General features: G+C 36.0%; 1 protein-coding gene across 1 annotated transcript; it reads right to left on the reverse strand.

Annotated features, from left to right (window-relative positions):
- Positions 1-275: 275 nt before the first annotated feature.
- KLRF2 (killer cell lectin like receptor F2) lies at positions 276-18,803 on the reverse strand. Its single transcript, XM_045187201.2, has 5 exons — positions 18,675-18,803; positions 14,648-14,737; positions 9,277-9,425; positions 8,891-9,006; positions 276-755 (listed from the first exon to the last, which is right to left on the reverse strand). The coding sequence occupies exons 1-5, from the start codon at positions 18,742-18,744 to the stop codon at positions 638-640; spliced, it is 543 nt and encodes a 180-aa protein (XP_045043136.2). The 5' UTR covers positions 18,745-18,803; the 3' UTR covers positions 276-637.
- Positions 18,804-22,689: the final 3,886 nt, after the last annotated feature.

The following is a 22,689-nucleotide window of genomic DNA, read 5'->3' on the forward strand; positions in this document are numbered from 1 at the left end:
ATTTATTTTAAAATATGATTGTGTTTTGAATAAAAGAAAGGAAAAATAAGAAACTTTACTTTTATAACATTTCAGTTAGAAAACGAAGTAGGAAAGTTCTCAATATAATATTTAAAATACATTTTATTAAAGGAGAATAAATTGTGAAATCACATAAAAAACAAGGTTATATATTATTTGAAATAGACATCTTATGCTTACAACATCTAAACACATCCCTTTGAAATTTGATTTGTTTTTGATAAAAAATTGAAAATAATCAACTTGGGGTGAAGGCCCATGATAAAGGAAAAATGGCATATCTGTATCTATGTGCCTGCTTTATTACTCCTCCAAATGCTCAGAAAGAGTTAGAACTCAAGGAATAGGACACACATGGGGAATAGATAGGATTAGGAAAAGATTAAATTTATTTTTTAGACATTCAAACAACAGGGAATTATGTGTTCTTGTTTTAAAAATATATTTTTTTCATTTGAGTCTTATTTCTGTATAAAATATTTGAAAATTTTATATTCAAATAAAAACACATAAATTTTCATTCCTCTAAAAAAATGGACAACCATTTATAACATCCATCCATACATACACATTTCTTCCACTTTCTTATTTAACTGCGCAGATTTTCTGTTATTGTTCAGACCACGTCTCTCTGGCAAATGCCATAAAATTGGGAGTCGCAGTCTTCGGAACTCACTTGATTTCCTGTGGTGACAGCACAGCTCATGCTATCAGTTGGTCCAATAATTGAAAAGCTAGGAGATAAAGGGCAGACTTTAGAGAACTTATCTTAAATTCTCTAAACATCCAAGTGTGGTGGATAAAAATTTGGGAGGGATATCTCAGGAGCGAGGAGTCCCACCCCACACTCGGACCGCCAGTGCAGGATTCCAGTGCCAGGAAGATTAAATCCCCAAAACTTCTGGCACAAGTAGGGATTGCAAAAAACAGTAGGGATTGAGTTGGTGGAAGAAACTCCTGGAGTCTCAAGAAGTTCCTCTTAAAGAACCCACACAGGGACTTCTCAGACTCACTCCTTATGAGCTTCAGCACCAGGGTAGCAGCTTGAAAGTCACCAGTGGCATACAGGGAGAAACTGAAGTGTCGGTCATCAAGGCGAGCAGAAGCCATTGTCCCTTTTCTAAACCCTCCCCACCCAGAGCCACAGAGCCAGCAAGCTGGTGCCATATCTGAGATCCCATCAAACTATCTAACACTGTTTGACCCACTGTGGAGATCCCCAGAAATTCCACTCCACCCCACTTAACGTCTCACCCAAGCTGCTTTTCCATATAAATGGCTGATTTTGGCTCACATCTCACAACTTCCTAAATCCTCTCAAACAAGCAACAGCCAGCTTCAGTGAGCCCCTAGCCCCTACCACTTGCGAAGTGGCCTGAGGCCCCGAACTAGCAGCAGCTTGTTCTTCAAAGCTTGGCTTTGCCTGGGAATCTCCAAGCCCAGCACCAGTAGCAGCCATCTCAGATTGTTTTATGGCTCAGACAGGGTGGTCCTGGGCAAAACACAGGTGGGGGGCGGACCTTGCCTGCACCACCTGGGAAACCCCAGAGCCTGCATATCAGTGGACAGCTACAGACCATGTTGGAGCACTTCCAACCTTCCCCCACACAGCTCATCCTCCTCATAGGATGGAGGTTGGTGGTAAGTGGTCGCAGCCAATCCTTGCAGCTGACTGGCCTAGTTAAATCCCTCCCATTGACCTGCCAACAGTAATCAAGGCTCAACTACAAGAGGAGGGTGTACTCAGCCCACACAAAGGGTGCACCTCTAGTACCCACCTTAGGTGCTAGGGGAGGCTGTGCCACTGGACCCAATAGGACACCTACTATATCAGGCCACACTACCAAGACAGGTCGTCTAGCAGCTCTACCTAATACATAGAAACAAACACACGGAGGCTGCCAATATGAACAGACAAAGAAACATGGCCCAAATGAAAGAAAACTACAGAAAAAGAACTGAACAAAATTGAGATTAGGTAATCTACTGGGCACAGAGTTCAAAACACTGGTTATAAGGATGCAAAGGAGGAAAAATTGGGACAACTGTAATAGCATGATAAATAAAATAAAATTTTAAAAAAAGAGATGTGTTGCCCTAACAATATCTTGATTTCCAAATTAAAAAAGGGGAGGGGAGCTACACATTTCTTACTAAGTTTTTCAAAGGCTACTATCAAAACAGATCCAAAAACTGAATAGTATTTCATGCTTTCATTTTATATTCATGAAAGATGATGGAAAATAGAAGTATAAATATCCAGATTGAAATGAACTATCAGTCCATGGCTTTTGCTCTAACTTGCAAGGTTTCCCGTGCTCTTTGCCCAGTCTCAGCTACTCTAGTAATGTGAAGTGAAAAGAAAATGGGAGCACAGAGGAATACGGGTAAGTGTGCATGACACTTAAGAATTTTAAAGCACTCTTCCACTCATTACCTTCTGTTGTTCACACAAGAACATTGTGAGAGAAGCTTCATTCTGATATCAACAAGCTTGAGAGCATTTTTAAGGGCAAAATTTTAAATTTAAACTTAAAAAAAATAAGTTAGCATTTATTGAGTGCTTCTTCAATAAGTACAATTTATAGTAATCAGTTTAATCCTTTTTTATTAAATACTTTTTATTGTTGTTCTATTAGAGTTGTCCCAGTTTTTCCCCATTCCTCTCCTCTGCTCTGCCCAACCCTTGCTCCCACAGTCAATCCCACCCTGTTGTCCATGTCCATGGGTCATTTATACTTGTTCTTTACCTAAGCCCTTCCCCTTCTTTCTTCCTTTATCCTCCTCCCACCTCCCCTCTGGTCCCTGTCACTTTGTTCCTTGTTTCCATGCCTCCAGCTCTATTTTCCCTCATTTGTTTCTTTTGTTCATTAGGTTCCTGTTATAAGTGAGATCATATGGTATTTTGTCTTTCACTGCCTGGCTTATTTCACTTAGCATAATGCTCTCTGGTTCCATCCATGCTGTCACAAAAGGTAGGAGTTCCTTCTTTCTGCTGCCTAGTATTCCATTATGTAAATGTACCACAGTTTTTTGACCCACTCATTCACTGATGGGTACTTAGGCTGTTTCTAGCACTTGTTATTGTAAATAATGTTGCTGTGCACATAGGTGTGCATAGGTTCTTTTGAATTGGTGTTTTGGGGTTCTTGGGTTATAATCCAAGCAGTGGAATGGCTGGGTCAAAAGGCAGTTACATATTTGATTTTTTGAGGAAATTCTATACTGTTTTCCACAGAGGCTGCACCAGTGTGCAATCCCACCAACAGTGCACTAGTGTTTTCTTTTCCACACATCCTCACCAGCCCTTGCTTGTTGATTTATTCTGTTGTTTGTTATTTGTTGTTTCGCTATGCTATTCTGACCAGTGTGCAGTGGTATCTCATTGTGGTTTTAATTTGCATCTCTCTCATGGTTAGTGATGCTGAGCATCCTTTCATATGTCTCTGGGCCATCCATATGTCCTCTTTGAAGAAGTGCCTGTTCAGGTCCTTTGCACATTTTTTTAATTGGATTGTTTGTCTTCCTGTCACTGAGTCGTATGAGTTCTTTATATATTTTAGGGATCAAATTCTTGTCCGAGGTATCGTTGGCAAATATGTTTTCCCATACGGTTGGCTTCCTTTTCATTTTGAAGATGTTCTCTTTAGATGTGCAAAGGCTTGTTAATTTGATGTAGTCCCATTTGTTTATTCTTTCCTTCATTTCCCTGGCCCTCGAGGATGTATAGGTGAAAATATTGCTGCATGGGATATCTGAAATTTTACTGCCTATGTTTTCCTCTAGCACTTTTATGGTGTCATGGCTTATGTTTAAGTCTTTTATCCATTTTAAATTTATTCTGGTATATGGCGTAAGTTGGTGGTCAAGTTTCCTTCTTTTTTCTTTTTTTTTTTCCAGCATCTACCATTCCAGATCTTGCAGCACCATTTTTTGAAGAGGCTATTTTTACTCCATTTTTATGTTTCTTCTCCCTACGCAAATATTAACCAAACATAGAGACATGAGTTGATTTCTGGGCTCTCTATTCTGTTGTATTGATCTATGTGTCTGTTCTTATGTTGGCACCAGACTGTTTTGATTACTGTGGCCTTGTAGTATAATTTGATATCACATATTGTGATCCCTCCTAGTACATTCTTCTTTCTCAATGTTGCTGCAGCTATTTGGGGTCATTTCTGGCTTTTTTTTTTAAGAGTTTGGGAGTCCTCCCTCTTCTTGAATTTTTTTGGAATTGTTTGAGAAGTGTAGGAGTTAGCTCTTCCCTAAGTGGTAAAATTCACCTGTGAAGCCTTTTGGTCCAGGGCTCTCTGTGTGCCAGCAGTTTTTTGATTACTGCTTCAGTTTCACAATTGTTATCAGTCTATTTAGGCTTTCAACTTCTTCTTGATTCAGTTTTGGAAGATTATATTTTCCAGATATTTGTCCATTTCTCCCAGATTGTAGATATTCTTGGCATATAGTTGTTACAATCCTTTGTATTTCTGTAGTATTTGTTGTTATTTCTCCTCTTTCTTTTCTTATATTATTTATTCTAGTCCTCTCTCCCTCCCTCTCTCTCTCTCTTTCTCTCTTTTTTGGTGAGTCTGGTTAAAAGCTTGTCAATTTTATTTACTTTTTTCAAAGAACCAGCTCCTGGATTTACTGATCTTTAGAATTGTTATTTTAGTCTCTATGTCATTTAAGTCTGCTCTGATCTTATTTCCTTCTTTCTACTCACTCTGGGCTTTCTTTGTTGTTGTTCCTCCAGGTTTTGTGGATACAGACTTAGGTTGTTTATTAGAAATTTTTCTCTTTCTGAGGTAAGTCTGTATGGCTATGACCTTCCCTCTCTAGACTGTCTTTGCTGTGTCCCATAGGTTTTGGGCTGTTGTGTGTTAATTTTCATTTGTTTCCTGAAATTTTTTGTTTTCTTCCTTGATCCCATTGTTAACCCATTCATTATTTAATAGCATGTTATTCAGTCTCCATGAATTTGAATGTTTTGAGTTTTTTCCTTGAGGTTGGTCTCTAGTTTCAAGCCTGAGTGATCCAAGAAGATGCTTGATATTTTTTTAATTTATTATGAGCCAGCTGAGGCTTATTTTGTGATGTATATGTGGTCTATCTTTAAAATTGTTCCATATGCATTTGCAAAAAATATATATTTTGCTTCTTTGGGGTAAAAGGTTCTGTATGTATAATTAAGTGCATTTGATCTAGAGTGTTGTTCAATGACACAATATCCTTGTTGATTCTTTGCTTGGAAGATCTATCCATTGTTAACAATGGTCTGTGAAGATCCCCTACTATGAGTGTGTGGCTGTCGACATCTGTGTTCATATGTCAAGCATATATATATTTACAAGGGTTATAGCTTCCTGATAAATTGTTCCCTTAAGTATTATATAGTGTCCTCCTTTGCCCCTTTTCATGGTCTTTGTTTTGAAATATATTTTGTCTGATATAAGTATTGTTACCACAGCTTTTTTTTTTTAGTTCCATTTTCTTGGAATATTTTTTTCCATCCCTTCACTTTCAGCCTATGTAGATCTTTTGTTCTGAGGTGGATCTCTTGTAAACATCATATATATGGGTCATGTTTTCTTATCCATTCAGCCACCCTATATCTTTTGATTGGAGCATTTAATCCATTTATATTTAAGGTTATTATTGATTGGCACTTATTCATTGACATTTTCCCTTTGTGCTTGCATTCCTTTCTCTCTCCCTCTCTTTCCTCATCTTCTTAAAGTAGTGCCTTTAGCATCTCTTGCAATGCTGCCTTGGTGGAAATGTGTTCTTTTAGCTTTTTTTTTTTTAATGGGGTGCTCCTTATTTCACCTTCCATTTTAAATGATAGTCTAGCTGGATAGAGTAGTCTCGGTTGCTGGCAGTCTTTCCTTACTTGTAATATTTCTTGCCATTCTGTTTGGCTTGTAGTGTTTCTATCAAGTAATCAGCTGATAGCCTCATCAGGGCTCCCTTATATATTATTAGCTGCTTCTCCCTTGCTGCCTTTAATATTCTCTTTTTGTCTTTAAATTTTGCCTCTGTTATTATGATGTTCTTAGAGTGGGCCTCTTTGGATTCATATTGATGGGGACCTTCTGTGCTTCCTGGACTTGTGTGACTTTTTCTCTCATCAGGTTAAGGAAGTTTTCTGTCATTACTTTTTCAAATAGATTTTCTGTATCTTGCTCATATTCTTCTCCTTCTGGTATCACTATCATATGGATATTATTATATTTTATGTCCTGCAGCTCCCTTAAACCCTCTTCATTCTTTTTTGAGTCTTTTCTTGATTTTTTCCTCTGTCCGGGAATTTTTTTCCTATCATGTCCTCCAGCTTGCTGATTTGATCCTCTGCTTCATCTAGCTTGCTTTTAATTCCTTCTACTGTGTTCTTCAATTCAGAAATTGTATTCTTTATTTCTTCCTGGCTTTTATTGATAGTTTCTATGTCCTTTTGCATGCTGATGTATTTCCCAGTAAATTCCTTGTAGCTTCCCTATAGTTCTTGTAGTTGTCTTTGAGCTCACTGAGCTTCTTTTTCACCTTTCTTTTGAACTCAATGTCTGATAGTTTACTTGCCACTATTTCATTTAGCTTCTTTCTGGGGATTCCTCCTTTCTTTTTGATTGGGGGTTCTCCCCATTTTAGGACTCTTCTTGTTTGTTTCTGCTTCTTAGATTGATCTGCTTTGACTCCTTGTCTTTGTGGTGTGAACTTCTATGTTAGGACACCTGTGGGATTCAGTGGTGCAGTCTCCTTGATCTCCTGAGCTTGATGCTCTTGCGATGCCCTTTACGCTGTTTATGTTAGCTCTCTGTTTGTGATTGGGTTTTGATTGTTGTTGGGTCATTCTTTGGTGGGTCCTTCTCTCTAGTTGGCTGACTGAGAGTCACTCCACCCACCATGTCTTGTATCCGGTTGTGCAGGTGCTATCAGAACAAAACCACACAGCCCAGGAAATAGACCCACACTCACAAAAATAACCACTACCCATAACCAAACTATCAACAGCAAATGAGTCAGTATCAATAAGGGTGTAAATAGATCAAGACTACTGTAAGAAAGGAGAAGCAAATATGAGATGAATAACTGAAAGAATAATGATTTTGAGAGGGAGGAGCAATAATAAGAGTAGGGAATTGGGGCAAGGCAAGGAGAGAAAGAAAGAAATATTACATCATAAATAAAAAAGGGAATGAAGAAGGCAGAGTGGAGCAAGAGAAGGGAAATGTTTAGTATTAGGTTTTAACAGAAATTTTAAAAAATATATAATGAAAGAGGGAGTAAGATAAAGAAAAAATAAATAAAAAATAGGAACCAAATAGGAGAGAAAGATCCACCACAGCACTATCAACAACAGATGAGTTAAGATTAGTATAGGTGAGATGAGAATAAGAGGGAAAAAGAAAGAAAGAAAGAAAAGATTAAGAGATGTCTGGAAGAAAAGTAAGTGATTTTGAGATGATAGAGGGAGAGGGAATACTGAGAGTGAGGAATGAAAACCAGGCTAAGACAGGCAGAAGTTAAAATTTGAGATGAAAATATAAAAGCAGGAAGATGGCAGAATGGAGCAGGAAAAGGAAATGGTAAAATTTGAGATTTGAAATACCAAAATAGTGAAGATCAAGAGATAAAATTGAAGAAATGCAACAACAACTACCCTATCCACAACCAAAGTAAATATTGATAAATGTGGAGAGAGAATAAAGGTATTTTAAGAGTAGAAAAATAATGCGAGATGATGAATGACAAGAACAATGGTTTTGAGAGGCTGGAGGGGGCAGAAATAGCAAGGGGCAGAGTAATTTCTGAAGGTGGGGCTATTGCTTCCCCTCAGGCTGATGCCACTTGGAGGGAGCACTCTGCCTGAGCAAGATGGCCTCTGCAGTATGGGGGGATGACTCAGCACTGGGATCCTGGCAGCTGCTCTCTCAGTTCTCTTCCCAAAGCCACTGCGCCCAATTTCTCCTCAGACATCTGTAGTCCACTCTGCAACTCCTTTACCATAACCCCAGGGTAAGTGGCTGCAAATGAAAATTGTGCATTGGCCCTTTAAAAATCTTCTGTGACTCCAGCCATCTGTCTGTCCCTGGCAGAGATAAACCTTGTTGCTTTTCACAGCTGGATATTATTTGGGTTATTTTGGGGCTCTGGTGCTCTAGCCTGGGGAGACCAACCTGGGGTTCAGACCTCTCATACTTCTCAGGGGGATCCCCCCTGCTGCTGAAATATTCCTCTGGCACCTCAGCTGCCAACCATGGGAGCCCGGCCGGCCCTCTTGTGTCTCCTCCACAGTCCACACCAGTCACATTGTGGTCTGTCTTCTGTCTGTCTGTGGTTATAAGGCTTCTCTTCCACCATTGTTCAGTTTTTTTCTGGGTGATTTCTCTACAATTTAGCTGTAATTCCAGATTGGTCTTGGGAGGAGGTTAGTGTAGCTTTCACTGACTCCTCCACCATTTGGATCTCCTAAATTTACACTTTCTGTTATCAACTCATGAGACATTTTTACACATTCCAGATGCTTTTATTCATAAGTTTATTTTATTTTTGCATTTACTATATAGAAAATATTTGCTTCAAATTATTTTAATGATATTCAAGTCAGCTTAATTTTTTAAACAATTAGTTTTTGACAATTAAAATTTCCAAATGCCATAATGAATAATTTCTAAACACATTTCTCAGCATTACTGAGTGTTTTAAAAAAAAGGAAGAAAGGATAGAAAGAGAAAAGGAGAGAGAAATAATTTGAAAAGAAGTGAGGCAAGAATGGTTAAAAATAAACTTAGAAATCAAGAAAGCTTAATTAAATTACTTTTCTATAAATAAAACAGCATATTATACCATTCCTCTCCCTCAAATAATGACTTACTCTTTTTGTTCCACAAAAGGGTGTTCATTTATCCACATCCATTGCTTTCCTGGGGGCATAATGTATAGTCCAATCCAACTAGGCTGTCCAGGTTTTAAACTCTTCTGTATGAATTCCTACGGAAGGAATAGTTCATTTGTTTATTCATTTATTCAAAAACATGTCAATGCCTTCTACAGAGTAAGGCACTGTGCCAGGCATTAGTGAAGAAGTAAATAATTATTTCTTTCCTAAATAATAGGTTTCTTGTCTTAAACAATAGCAATTATATTAGGGTTAATGAATGTTCAAATCAATGACTATAAACTACCCACACTTATTAGACCTGCACCTAGCAATTCCTCCTGGAGCTTTACCCACACTTAGATCCCATTTGGATTCCTCACCAGCTCTTCCACAGCGTGAATCACCGGCAGATGTGCCTGCAGCTTTGTGCAATCGCGTTGACTCTCATTCCAAGCTTTAGAAGAAGTTGAAAACTTGTAACACTTCCCTTGGTTCAACAGCCAGTCATTCTGACACATATAATTATCTCCTAAAAGAAAATGCAAGAAAAAGTTAATTAAACTCTACAAAATTAATATACTTTGTACCAGGCCAAGAATTGAGGGTCTTGAATAGTTACATTTTTGCAAAAACATAATTTAAAGACTCAGGATAACTGGATTCTAATTTCAGCTGTACCAGTACATAACTAAAAGGTATAAAATAACCTCAAATATACCTCACAATTTGAATTGGAGGGGAGCTATTAACTGACTATTATTAGTGAGAAGGAATCATTTGGACCAAGTGATTCCATTAGGTGAATATTGATAGAAGGGTGACTTAAGTACAGTTTGGAGGTGCAAAATATAATAAAAGTAGTCCAAATGATCAGTGTAAGATGTTAAAACACTGAAACATGATTCAAAATGTGGACACCAATTGTCCAAAGAGCCACTAGCGTTAACTTAGCTTCCAGTCTTATCTTCTATAAGAAGAAATATTATGGGGATGAGAGTGGAGAAAAAGAAATTTATTTAGCTACTTTGTATCAATTCTTGTCTCAATTTTTTACATAATAACAACAAATGTATTTACAAAATACATCTATTATGTATTTTTACATGATAACACATATAATGATTATTCTGGGTTTCTAAGCACCTAGCATATATTTAGGTTTTAAAATAACTTTATAAAATAGCAGAACATGTTAAATGACAAGATTGAAGTATAAACAGAAATATAAACAGTATATTATACAGAACTATGACCCATTTTTTCCAACAAATAAATGGCAAAGAGAAAATAAATAATTAAAGAGGACCTGAAGATTAAGAGATTCAAGAGATACTGAGGCATTTTAAACGTATACAATTGTGGTCTTCCTTCTGATTGTGATTCTAAAAAATCAGAGGAAAATGAAAAGACATTTTAATGGTGACTAGGTAATATATATATATGTGTGTGTGTATATATATATATTGCTAATTTTGTTAGGCATTGTGGCAGACAGAGTTCTAAAATTGTTCCCATGATTCCTGCCCCTGTATACATGGTTAGTATAATTCCCTCGTGTAGTGAATGTGAATCAGGCCTGTGACTATGAGGGGATATCACCTCCATGGTTAAGTTTTATTGTATTGCAAGGTGAAGGGATTTTGAAGACATAAAAAGAGTCCCTAGTCAGTTAATTTTGAGTTCATGAAAAGAGAGATTATCACAGGAGGGCATGACTTAGTCAGGTATAAAGGAGACTGGGCCTTCCTTGAAGAGAGAGAAGTCCTACTGGCTCTGAAGAATTAAACTCCCGTGTCTTGAAAAACACACAGGAGTTATAATGATGTTGTGATTGAGTTAAGCACAAGGAGCCCTTAACTGTAAGAATCATGTACTGAAATATTTAAATATTAAGTGGCATGATATCTGGTAATTGGTTTAATACAATCTAGTTTGGGAGTGTGTTAATGGAAGAGATATAGATGAAATAATACCATGTACAAACAATTTTTGAAACTGTTTGAAAGGTACCTAGTTTTACTTTTAGTTTTCATAATAAAAATCTAAGAATATAACAAAATAAAACTTTCCAAAATAGATGTTATTATCACCCCCAATTTACAGAGGAGAAACTGAGTCACATATTGAATGATTTTGTCAAAGTCATACAACAGATAAATATCAGATCTAAAATTCCAACCTAGTTGTTTGTCTCCACAGGCCATCTGGTCAACTAAAGCATTATTATATTGCTTTATAAGATAATATGCCTCCATATTATATTACTTGGTGTATTAGTCAGGGAAATAGAACAAACACAGAGATAGATAGATAAAGAGAGAGAGAGACAGAGAGAGAGAGAGAAACTTATTTCAAGGAATTGGCTGACAGGAAGAACAGGTTGCCAGGCTGCAGACCCAGGGAAGAACTCATGTAGCAGCTGGAGTCTGGAGTGTGGAGGCCAGATTCCCTTTGCAGAACCTTAATATTTTTTCTCTTAAGCTTTCCAGAGGATTGAATGAGTCCCAGTCACATTATGGAAGATAATCTGCTCTCCTTAAATCTACTGGTTTAATTGTTAATCTCATCTAAAAAGTGCTTTCACAGCAACGTCTAGGTTAGTGTTTGACCAAGTATCTGGGTACCATGATGTTTTGGCCAAGCTGACAAATAAAATGAACCATCACAGCTGGTTTAAACTACACTAAATATTTACTATGATGTGATTATTATATACCCATTTTAAAGTATTTAAAACCTGATATTTAATCTGTGTAACCAGTTGGTTGAATTTTTTTGATTCAACACATATCAGACAAAAACATTACCTGCTAGACTGTTGATATTTACATTCTTTGAGAAATCCATTTTTTATCTGTATTCAGTGCAAAGAAAAAATATAATGAGTAACATAAAGAGCAACTTAGGTATACGAGAATAAAACACTGAACATAGTTCTCTTCTGCCAGGCTTCTACTCCTCTCCTTCCCCAGAATTAGCCACATTTCCTAATATTTTTATTCCTTTGAGAGCTAGTCACAGTTCTAAATATTGCATGCATTCTTAAACCTCATACCTATTACTTCTTTATATATTATTTTTGGTGTTATTTTTTTGTTCCAAACACACCCTTTGTATCATACCAAGTGTCTTCAGCATCTTAGCTGCAGTATTCATAGATTGTTTCCATGCAGACTGAATTAATTGCTCTCCTGGAACACAGAACAGCTGATAACCTGCAACGTCCTTTCCATTACACTCTTGGGCTAGCTTTACTCCATCTAATACCAGTGCCCCTCTTCCTTTATTTGTTTCAAAAGAGTGCATAGAAAAATTATATTAAACTTAAGTTAAAGCATCTTCAGAACTACTGCAGTCATTTTGTATACACTTAAAAATCTGATGCCAATTTGTTTCTTTTTGCTTTGGGAAAAGACTAATTCTATATGTAAACATTTAGGATTATATCCTTACTGATTGTGTCCTGAAATATAATGAGGATTTATCCGTCTATCTGTCTATCTTATCTATTTATCATCTACTTATTATATCTATTTTTGCATTTTATTCTAAATTTGATGGGCTGTTTGTTATAAATTGAAAACCTCTTGGGTTTTTTTGTTTGTTTGTTTTTTCTCCTGAAAAATTTTAAACATTTATCTTATTATTTCCCATGTACTTTTTCCCCTTTTCTCTTCCGGAAATTTGTCAGTGATGCTGTCCTTCCTGGCATAATATGTTGGGATTTTATCTCAGATAATCTCAATTTATTTATACTTACTAATTTTTTCTGACATTTTTCTCTATCCTCTGAGATATTTGGTTAGATTCCATGAATTTTTAGATAGAATGGGAACAGGAAATAACCAAATTATGCAATAAACCAACATTGCGTATTCGCTGGTCCTCTCCAGAACCCAAACAAGGAGACCAGTATCTACTACGTCGACCACCACTGCATGAAAGAGGAACTCCAGCTTGTTTAGTTATATAGCTGATTGTTTTAAAAGGATTTTGTTGGGCTTTTTTGTTTTGTTTCTTTTTTTTTTTTTTTGCCATGATATGGTACCAAATACCACTGCATGAGTAGAGCAAGAGGTTGTTAAGAGAGCAATCAAAAAGAACATTCTTTCGAAAGCCTTTTAGTTAACTACATTGCTATAGACCTTTCTTTACACCTTACTCATCTCTGAAAAGGGGATCCTCCCCGGGCTTTGCCCTGAGGAAGACCTTTCATCCCCATTGTTGTCCTTTGTTCTTCGAACTGTGGTTCTGTCCATTGATTGATTCAATAGCATTATCCCATCTGCTTTTCATTTTTATATTTTTTCTTTCTTTTCCACCTCTGTGCTTTTAATTTATTTTATGTTGTTATCTTTTACTGTTCTGATATAGAATCTTGGGAAAGAACAGATGTAAATATTTATGATCAATAATTTGTTTTGAACTGAAAGCCATGAAAAATATTTTTAAACTGGTCAAAGTACAAGCACAAATTTACTAGAAACACAAATATTAAAATTGTCACTAATTTATTACATTAAAAACCACTAAGAAAAAGTATTGTCCCTACTTATATTTCATTAATTTTTCAAGTTTTACTGATTTCTTGTAAAAAGTATCTTTCTCTGAAAGAATGATGATGGCACCAACTATGTCATTTTGCCATTTTACTATTCACATTTTACAGAGGAGGAAACTGAGTCGCAAGAGTGGTGGTGGCCTGTAAATATCGCACTTGGTGCCCAAAAAGAAGCCATTTGCTTCTGAATTTAAGATCTTTTAAAAAAGTTTTAATATTACAGTGTAGTCCATATCCTAGAATTACTGGTTAAATGATACTTGCTTAGATAAACTCATGAAAATGAATAGTCATCTAATATTGAATGTGAAAGAAGTGGGCAATTTCATATTATCAGTCATTGATTTCAATATAAGAGTTGAATATATTAAGGGATATGATTGGTTGACAACTTCCCAGCCAAAATGCTGTTAAAAGTACAGAAGAACTACCTAAAGAATAATATTTATTTGGTCTTAGAAAAATCTGACATTTTCTGTTGTTGTATCAGGAAAAACATAAAAACAAATATAATTGCCCAATATAAAATAGATGCTTTACTTCTTTGTCTCCCATAGAGAACTTGCTTTCGGGCTCATCCGTGTTTAGGTATCTCATTTAGAGTTTATGTTCCATGTCGACATTGTACATGACAACCCCCATTTTAGCCCTACATTTTCAAGAATCATGATTTCAAGAGAAACACGAAAACTATAGAACCATGCAATGGTCTGGTTATTTCAGAAGAATGAACATAGATTACACACACTAAATACAACTTCAGGGGGGAAAAGCAGGTGCAGGAGTCCACCTAAAATGGTTTTCAAACAGGTCATTTTTTTTAAACTAGCACATTCATACATTTAAATTATTATTTCTCAAAGTGATGCCAATGAGTACATAATAGCCTGTAAAAATACATCACTGATTTTTTAATAATATAATAAGTCAATCTTTAACTAGAAGTTTTTTCAAACATGCAGAATAAATGTGTGTTTTATATTTGAGCTTATATTTAAATTTATATTTGAGTTATATTTAAATTTCTTAATTTTTCTGAAATTTAAAATAATTGCGTAACATGACATGTGACTGGAAAGTTTAATTTACCAACTTTGGACTACAGTGTGGACCTGATTTTAATATTAAGAGGAACTAAAGAGCAATTTATCTTTGGAAAATGCAAAAGCAAATAAAAGCTCCATACTCACTGGAAAATTTCAGGCCAATCACGAAAATGAGGATCCCAATGCATCCAACTACCAGCAAAATGCAGTAATAATATGGATAAAAGGCGAAATCTGAAAGGTTGAGATTTTTTTCATGAATTTTAGAACTCTTGTGATTATTCACTTTAAAAACATTTTCCTGCCTTGCTTTGTTATTTGGTGATGTTTTTGATTACTTAAAATTAGTTATTAAATTAAATATATATTAGGGCTTTGCTGGTGTGGCTCAGTGGATTGAGAGCCGGCCTGTGAACCAAAGGGTCGCAGGTTCAATTCCCAGTCGGGGCACATGCTTGGGTTGCAGGCCAGGTCCCCAGTAGGGGGCGCTCAAAAGGCAACCACACACTGCTGTTTCTCTCCCTCTCTTTCTCCCTTCCTTCCCCCCTGTAAAAATACATAAATTAAATTAAATTAAATATATATTATATAGATATATAATTTATAGTGCAAAGTATTATATGTTATATAAATATAAATAACTAACATATAAATACAATGTAAATATATTAAATTTATATTATATAACATTTATATTTTATATATTACACACATAATAATACATAGTAATTCATAATATATAAATGTGTATATATGTAATATATTCTATATATCACATATATTAGATATAAAATAGAAATTATATATGATATATGATAATACTGTATAATGATATAAATGGAATTGTTTTTCTTAATTTCATTTTTGGATTGTTCAATGTCAAGTGTATATGTGTTATGTGTGTTATTTATTTTAATGACCCACTGTAAAAAAATAAAAGAAGGAAAGGAACGTTTGTTGAAGTTCTGTCATGTACCAGTAATGGTACTGGGAATATTCACATGTTATCTCACCTTTAGCTATGATACATTGTGTACCCTTGACTTTGACTTTTTGGACAAGAATCAGTGCCAGTTTAAGCAGTGTAGATCTCTGATTAATGCTGTTTATATTGAACTTTTGCCATAGTACTACTTTGGATCAGAGTTGGCAGGAATGGCCTCTAAAGAGGAATAAATGGGGGAACCACCAGAGACATAGAAATATATTTAATATAATCATAGGAATATTATTTAAATCGAGAAACATTCCAGCCAATTTGTTTTGCTAGTGCCCAAAGAGAAAGTCAAGTAATTTGATGCTCAGATCATTACTCCCCAGTTTTTATTGGTTTATAAATACACAGGCACTTAATTTCATCACTGTAGTTGTACATCTCACAAATAGTTCTAAATCAGCAATTTTCAACTGATGTGCCACAAGAATTTTTAAGACATGCAGTACCTGACTACTTAGTCAGGGGCACTGACTCCTTTTCCCTTAGATTGTCAAATAAAAAAAGTGACAACAGCCAACACAACAATAACCATTCAGTGTGAATGAATAAAAATTATAGCTATTTTTTTGTCAGATGAGGAAAAACTATATTTTTGGTGTTCTGCAGAATTTTAGTAATTATTTTATGTGTGCTATGAGATGAAAAAGGTTGAAAATTGATGTTCTCAGTCATAATGAATGAGCGCTCCTTCTCAAATCTGGATGTTTTATTTCAATTGATTTTCATTGATTTTTATGGACTTGGTGCATCTCTTTATAACACATAGTTACAGGATGTGTTGTATATTGTAAAAGTTTTGAAATTTACACAATTGTCTTTATTGCAAAATAAATCCAAAGTGTGTTTCTATTTTTTTTCTTGCCTGTGGATATTTCTTCACTCAAACAAAAGTGAAAAGACCTCTACTTAGCTAAAAACCCTCAAAATGTACTTCTGCAAGTTATGAGGGAACACCTATTCTAGGCATATTTATCTGAAGTTAACTGATCCCATATGTACCAGGAAGAAAAAGTTTTAACTCATTGCCAAATCATATTATAGCTGTAAATTAAAAATTACTATTCTTTTACCTAAGCTGCAATGTGCATACCATGTGCCAGGTGGACAGAGGGCTGAGACCCTTGCGTTCCTGCACCAGCCCATTCCAGAACTGCTGGACCCCGTGCCGCTGGCCTCCATGGGGCGATATTAAGAAATTGCTCTATGAAATTTATCATCATCACTGCTGCCAGAACACTACTTGTATGATTATATCTGCTTTGTGATGGGAAATTTTTCTTTCTGGATTTAGTAACAAGATTAATTATTTCCACCTTTTTTCCATAATTATATTTTTATTACTTTGAGGAAATATATAACTGTGATAAGCACTAGTGAGAAAAATAACAGGTACTGTGAGAGCAGCAGTCACTATTTTGCTCTCTAAATAATGCTCCATTTGCTCATCTCTCCTCATGGTTTTATGTGTTTTACACAGATCAAATGCCCAAATTCATCTCTAAAATCTCAGCTCTCTTTTCAACTTCAGCTCTCTGACCTCCTATGAACATCTCCTTTTGAATGTTCCATTATTGCTAGAAGTATTTCTGCAAACTCCCCCACCAGCCAGCACTTATATGCATCCAGGAACTACCAGTATTTGCTTTACTCAAGGCTGTAGGTTTTATTTCCCCTTTTCTCTATCCTCAACTTTGACCTCAGGCTCGCTAATTTTCTCTGACATTTTCCCTGATCTAGACTTTGGTTTTTACCTGAGTTCTTATGCTCTTCTAATCTTGCTTCACTTCTACTCTTATGTGGTTAACACTTTTAGTCTATTCCCATAGTAGGTTTTATATCCATCTTAAACAACAAGTGTAACTGTCTTACAATGTGTGTCCAATAGCTGGTTGGATTACCTTTACTCATCAATTACAAAGAAGCTTAGAAACAAATCTGTGGCGGGCAAAAACATATTTACAGAAATGTAATTTTTGATTAATTACAGGCCTGATTCATGTTCCTAGCCCTATTCTTTCACTAATAATTTAAAGGACTTTTAAACCTGTATTTTATGTACCTACCTTCAAATTTTATATATCTTTACTCACCTGTCTATTACAAGGTGGTTTAGAAACTTTTTAAAAAGGTAATAATTCAGTTTAACCACTCCATCTGTGGGGTTTCGAGTCCAATTCAATTCAAGTCCAATGGTCCTAGTTTCAGTACACTGAAATAAGGTACTAGTGAAAAAGGAGGTGTTAGGTTTCTGATACTGAGATCATGAAAAAGACCTTGAGCCTGCAGATGATGACAGAAGCATCATGTTTATGGAAAAACTTTTGAACTTGAGGGATGTAAACTGGGATAATACACGAAGATATACAACAAGAGTGCATATGGCAGAGCTGTGGGTTTTCCCAGCAAGTCTAAAATTTCTGGCCCGTGTCATCCCAGTTTTGATCCTGACTATTTCAACAGAACTATCTAAAAAATGTATTGTAAACATACTGGATTTAGAAAACATATGTTGTATATCAAAAACTTTTACTTGCCTATAAAACCTGTAACAGCTCGGAAAACAAAACAACCTTGACCAGATACAACAGTCCTAAATAGCCAAGATTGATGTTCTCTTTTATTTTCCTTTTTCTCATTCCCAATAGACTATTCTGCCATCCCATGGCTCCTTTCAAAAGATTAATGAAATGCAATATGTGTATACAAAAATGCTGTTGGAAGCTGTAAAATACGATGGGACCATTGCCACTCCCACCATCAGCACTAGCTCTTTACTTCTGAGTACCACAGGCATCTTCAGCAGATGCCGTACCCACAGAGTTGCTTTCAAGAATCCGACGTTTTGTAGGAGGAATAATTTTTTGTAAGAATGCTAACTTTTGACTCTTTACTTGAAAATTACCTTTATATTCTTATTATACCACATTGAGGAGATTATACACTATCTTATTAGCATTTTCCTGGCCCCACGGCTGCAAAAGTACTGCTTTTTGTTGGTTGGTTGTTGATGCTTAGCATGAGTCTAAATAAACTTAGCTTATGACCATTTTTTTTAAAATCCCAAAATAAAGTTAAATTTAACACTTCAAAATTATTCAAAGATCATTGTTTTTTTCCTGAGAGGGTAATGCAATTTTAAACTGGAGCCTGGCTGACAGATAACAATATTCCTACCTTTGGATCTCTGCTGGGGTTTGACCTGAGTTTTGCCCGTCAGCACCATGTAGCCGTCTTCAGCCTCCATCTCCTTGAATGTTTCCCTGGGACATTACCCGGAAAATAGCACAAGAAAGTGGAGAGGAGTTTCAGCCTTGGATATTTCTCCTAGCACAATGTACCAAAGGCTAGAAGGAAGTCCGAAAATAGTTTCAAACCACACAGGATGTGTTGGTGAGTGGAAATGGGTAGACATGTTAATTTCTGGCTAAAATTCTCTATGTGGCAAGATGAAAGTGGCTCTTTTGTTTCATCCTTTTCAACAAATATTCACTGGGTACTTACTGTGTACCAGCCACTTGTGTGCAGTGTACTAGGAACATAAAAGTAAAAAGGACAAACACATTTTCTATCTTTCATATTCTAGTGAGACAAAGGAAAAAATACATAAATACCAAACAACCAAGTAAAACCAGTGTTTGGCTAGATATGAATAAAGATTCTAAAGGACAGTGTCTTTATCACACTTCAGTGTTAAGCATGCATACACACAGAGGAAAATGTCACTTTTCACTGGAGATTGGTAAGTCACAGGCCAGCAGTGTGGAGCATATAATGAAGGCAAGAGGTAAGATAACTTCAGGCCTGCATTAAGCCAATTGTCATAACAGTAGTTTAAATAATTGTCCAAAACCCTTGCAAGAGGTATGGCTATGGCGATTTGAGGTGACTCGGGAAATGATCAGTGCAGAGACAGCGGTAAGCTGAATACAGGAGACATGGACACAGCACACTGTGAGTCCTTGTGCCTATGCACGATGGTGCTGAAGAAGCACTGTGGGCAGGAAGCCCAATTTATTATTTGATTAAGAGTCTACCTAATTAAAGTCTACGGTTGCCCTCTTTAGTTTGATAGTGTCAATGTAATCCTGTCACCTAGCCACCCTGCTGTCCCGCCCAGAATTGGTCCCTCCTCTGGGACCCAGATCTGCCCACGGCATTTGGCAGATTGAGCACTCACTAGGTCCAGGGTGGCCTTGGGTGGTGGAAGACAACTTCACCGATCCCACGCACAGGATTCATTTTAGCTGCACGAATTGGTTCTATATTGGTCCGTTAATGACACATCAGAGCGCCTGGAGAAAGAGGCTTCCTGATGCACACAGCACATATCATTTTATCCGCCTGATTATTGAACGTCTCCTCCTCAACTGTGGTTAACAATCGTGGGTGTTCATATGGGAATTAACTTCTTCACAAATCCCTATACATACCTCTCCCCCAAATCTCTCTGTCACTAATTTTCTAATTTTGTTCTTTTTCAGTTCTTGACCAGTCACTGAACCTGTTAATCTCTGACTGTGAGTCATTTTAGATTTATATCTCTGGGTACTCAGCTTTCCTGCCAGATGGACAGCCAGATATATCACCCAAATTTCTGTTTAACGCAAAGATTTAGCTCCACTTCTGCCTTTCAAGGCCAACCCCAGAATGAGACTATAATGTAGCATCTACTTCAAGCTGTCATACATTTCATATCCAGTGATAAAACTTTTCTTTTTATTTCTCCACTGTGTGATCATATGGAACCCTTTCCAACACTTCCCTCTCCTGCATCAAGGCCATATACATGGTTGAGGTGAAGAGAGAAAATTAATGAAGAAATACACCTTGGGAGTCTGAGCCATCTGCTCCTGCAGTTTACTGTACCTCTGTGGAACTGCTCAGGCTTAGCCTACAATATGCCCCTTTTGAGCTAATGATAGAATGTTGCTGTTCATGTCAAATCTTAGAGTCCATTGGGTCAAATTGATCACAAAAGGTCTGGTTCTTGCTGATAAACAAATACGTTAAAGTTGTAGAATGTTTACTGCTTATTCTTCACCAGGTACAATTAGCATAATGTTATCAATGTAATGAATCTATTCTGCATAATAAAGTCTAAACTATATCATATTCTGAGATAAGTCAAGATGATCTAGTCCTCAGTGAGAGATCGTATGGCAGAGATCAAGAGAACTTACATATACCTGGGCAAGCCTAAAGACATACTTTTGTTTTATGAAATTCTATGAAATGACACTCTGCAAATGATGAAAAGTATTTATAATACATATATCTGACAAAAAGATTGTTTCCAAATTATTTATACATTATCTTACAACTCAGTATATATACATATATAGATATAACTATGTATTTCTATATATCTTATAACTCAAGAAGACAAATAATCCTATGAAATTAGTAAAATATTTAAATAGAGAGTTCAAAAATTACATATATTAATTGCCAAAAGCACATGAGAAAATGTTCAACAGATTGTTAGAAATATGCAAATTAAAACTACATTTAGATATCATCATACACCTACTTGAATGGTTAAAATTTAAGACTTACCATATTGAATACTGCTGTTGAAGGGGAGCAACTGGAACTATTCTACATTAATGGTGGGAATGGTACAACCTCTTTGGAAAATGTTATAGCTTTATAAAATTAAACATGTAGTTTCTTTTAAAAACAGAGCTTTATTTGTATAAATTTATATATGAAACATGGAACATATTTAATATGTGCGATTTAATGAGTTTGGACATATGCAAACACTCATGGGCAACATCATGGGCAAAACAACAGACACATCCATTACCACGGATTGCATGTTAAGTGTTGTTATCACAAAAATAGAGGGGGAGACACCAACATAAATTTTCTATATGACCTAACAATTCTACCTCTAGGTTTTTATTCAAAGATTAGAAAATGAATGTCCACAGAAAGACCTCAACAGAAATATTTATACTGGTTTTATTTATGATGGCCAAAAATTGGAAACAACCCACTGGGGTAATGAGTAAAGAAATTATTTTATATCCATTTAATAAAATACTACTAATTAATAAAATGAAGGAACTGTTGGTCTATGCAAGAAGATGGATGAAACTCAAAAACATTATGCTGAGCAAGAGACACCAGACTCACAAAAGTGCATATTATGTGGCTTCATTTATGTAAAATTCTAAAACTAGCAAAACGTACCTAGTAGGTTGTGATAGTAGGTTAATGGCTGACTAGTTCCAAAGGTAGGGGAAGGAACTGCAAAGGTACATCAGGGAACATTTTTAAGTGATGGAAATGTTTTATATCTCCAGTCAATTTTTTTTTTACTATCTTCCCTTAGCAACAAAAATAAATCTCACTCAACCATGATAGTGCAATCTCTATATTTTCCTAATTATTCATCCTTAGTAATTAGTTCTATGATAGAATATTTTTGGTGATGGCACAAGTAGAATATACTTTATTTTTCCCCAGACATTTAGTCTTCTTTCTTTCTCCAGAAAGGAGTAACAATTCTGTAATTTGTTTTTTCCTTCTCTATTTTACCTTGCATAGTTTTGTTTTGGGTGATGACAGAATTGACCAGAGAAATATATTTGCAGGCACCCAAAAGAGTTTAATCCTGAACTTTTCATTCTCTTCACATGTTCTTTCTTTTTTATTCTTTTGTACTCTCTCTTCTTTTCTCATTTCCATTTCCCCTTAGACTGTTCTCTTTTGTACTCTCTCTTCTTTTCTCATTTCCATTTCCCCTTAGACTGTTCCAGTCAGAACAAATGCTGTATTACTCTTGAAGCAGCTTGTGACAATCAGCTATTTCCTTTAGTGTCCTCCCTTTTACATATATGAGTTCTGTCCAGAAAAAAGTCCAACCATTGTTAATTAACAAGAATGATTTGCATGACATAAATGTAACCTGGGATCCAAGGACAGTGGACTGGAATGTGCATTTGTGAACAATGACGACTTCACTGTACTAGTCAGTACAGACTGTAGATGCTGTTGAGTGAGCTTGTGTGCCATGTGCCCATCATATTCAAAATGACTGAGCAAGTAGAACAATGAATCTGCATCAAATTTTGTGTTAAGCTTAAACATTACTCCATGGAAACTATTCAGATGACTCAGAAGGCTGCAGCTGTGGGCAACGGGGGGTTGGCAGCTTCATCACAATAACATGCCCACTCAT

The sequence above is a fragment of the Desmodus rotundus genome, chromosome 3 (assembly GCF_022682495.2).
Source record: "Desmodus rotundus isolate HL8 chromosome 3, HLdesRot8A.1, whole genome shotgun sequence".
In the NCBI taxonomy this organism is placed as follows: domain Eukaryota; kingdom Metazoa; phylum Chordata; class Mammalia; order Chiroptera; family Phyllostomidae; genus Desmodus; species Desmodus rotundus.